General features: G+C 56.9%; 1 protein-coding gene across 1 annotated transcript in view; it reads left to right on the top strand.

Moving 5' to 3' along the window:
* Nucleotides 1-795, top strand: part of LOC105525208 (phospholipase DDHD2-like) — a 7,073-nt gene that overhangs the window by 3,340 nt on the left and 2,938 nt on the right. The window contains exon 2 of the mRNA XM_011960754.1: nucleotides 508-768. Coding sequence (XP_011816144.1) covers nucleotides 508-768 — 261 coding nt within the window. The remainder of the gene's footprint in view (nucleotides 1-507; nucleotides 769-795) is intronic.

Below are 795 nucleotides of genomic sequence, written 5' to 3'. Positions count from 1 at the left end.
ATATATATATATATATATATATATATTTTACTGTTTGTTTAGAGACTACTGTCGCCACTGCACTCCATCCGGGCGACATAGTAAGACTCAAAAAAAAAAAAAAAAAAAAACACAGAAAAAAAAATTTCCCGAAATCGTTGCCCTATAATCTAGTTAGAAAATAGGAAAGTTACCCAGGCTGGAGTGCAATGGCGCCATCTGGGCTCATGCAGCCTGCACCAGTGGGCTCCGGCGATCCTCCAGCCTCAGCCTCCTGAGTAGCTCTGACCCAGGCGCCGACACCACATCTTTTAGGGATACCTTTTTGGTAACCTCTAAATCATAATAAATGCACGGAGGAGGGGCCAAAGCCTTTTTTCCTGGCAAACGCCAGTGACACCCGTTCTCAGCACCCAGAAATAGAGGCAAGGAGAGGGGCAGCTGCGCCCTCCGCCCTACTCCGCTGATCCCGGGGCCGCGCTGTCCCTGTGTCCGGTGGACCCCTACACGACCCTGACGCACTAGTAGGGTCTGCAGCGTATCACGAGGATCAGGCCAACTTTCCCGCCCCATACGTGAGGGGCCGCCTGGAAGCCTCTTCCACCACGGACACTCGAAACTCTTCCTGGCAGTTAGACCTCAGCCGCCCGCGGCCCGCCGCCCGCCGCTACACCTCCCTGCCCGCAGGAGAAGCCGCGTCTCGCGCGAATCCTTCCACCTCTCGCGACACTTGCCACCCGTGCCCTGCGGCCCTGCGCGCCCCACCCGCGGTCGCGCGCTGCGCTCCCCGTCGCTTCACCTTTTCGCCCGGCATCC

This window comes from Colobus angolensis, unplaced genomic scaffold, assembly GCF_000951035.1.
Source record: "Colobus angolensis palliatus isolate OR3802 unplaced genomic scaffold, Cang.pa_1.0 Scaffold52, whole genome shotgun sequence".
NCBI classification, from domain to species: Eukaryota; Metazoa; Chordata; class Mammalia; order Primates; family Cercopithecidae; genus Colobus; species Colobus angolensis.
The sequence above is the reverse complement of the archived record's forward strand: the minus strand, read 5'-3'. Positions and strand labels throughout refer to the sequence as shown.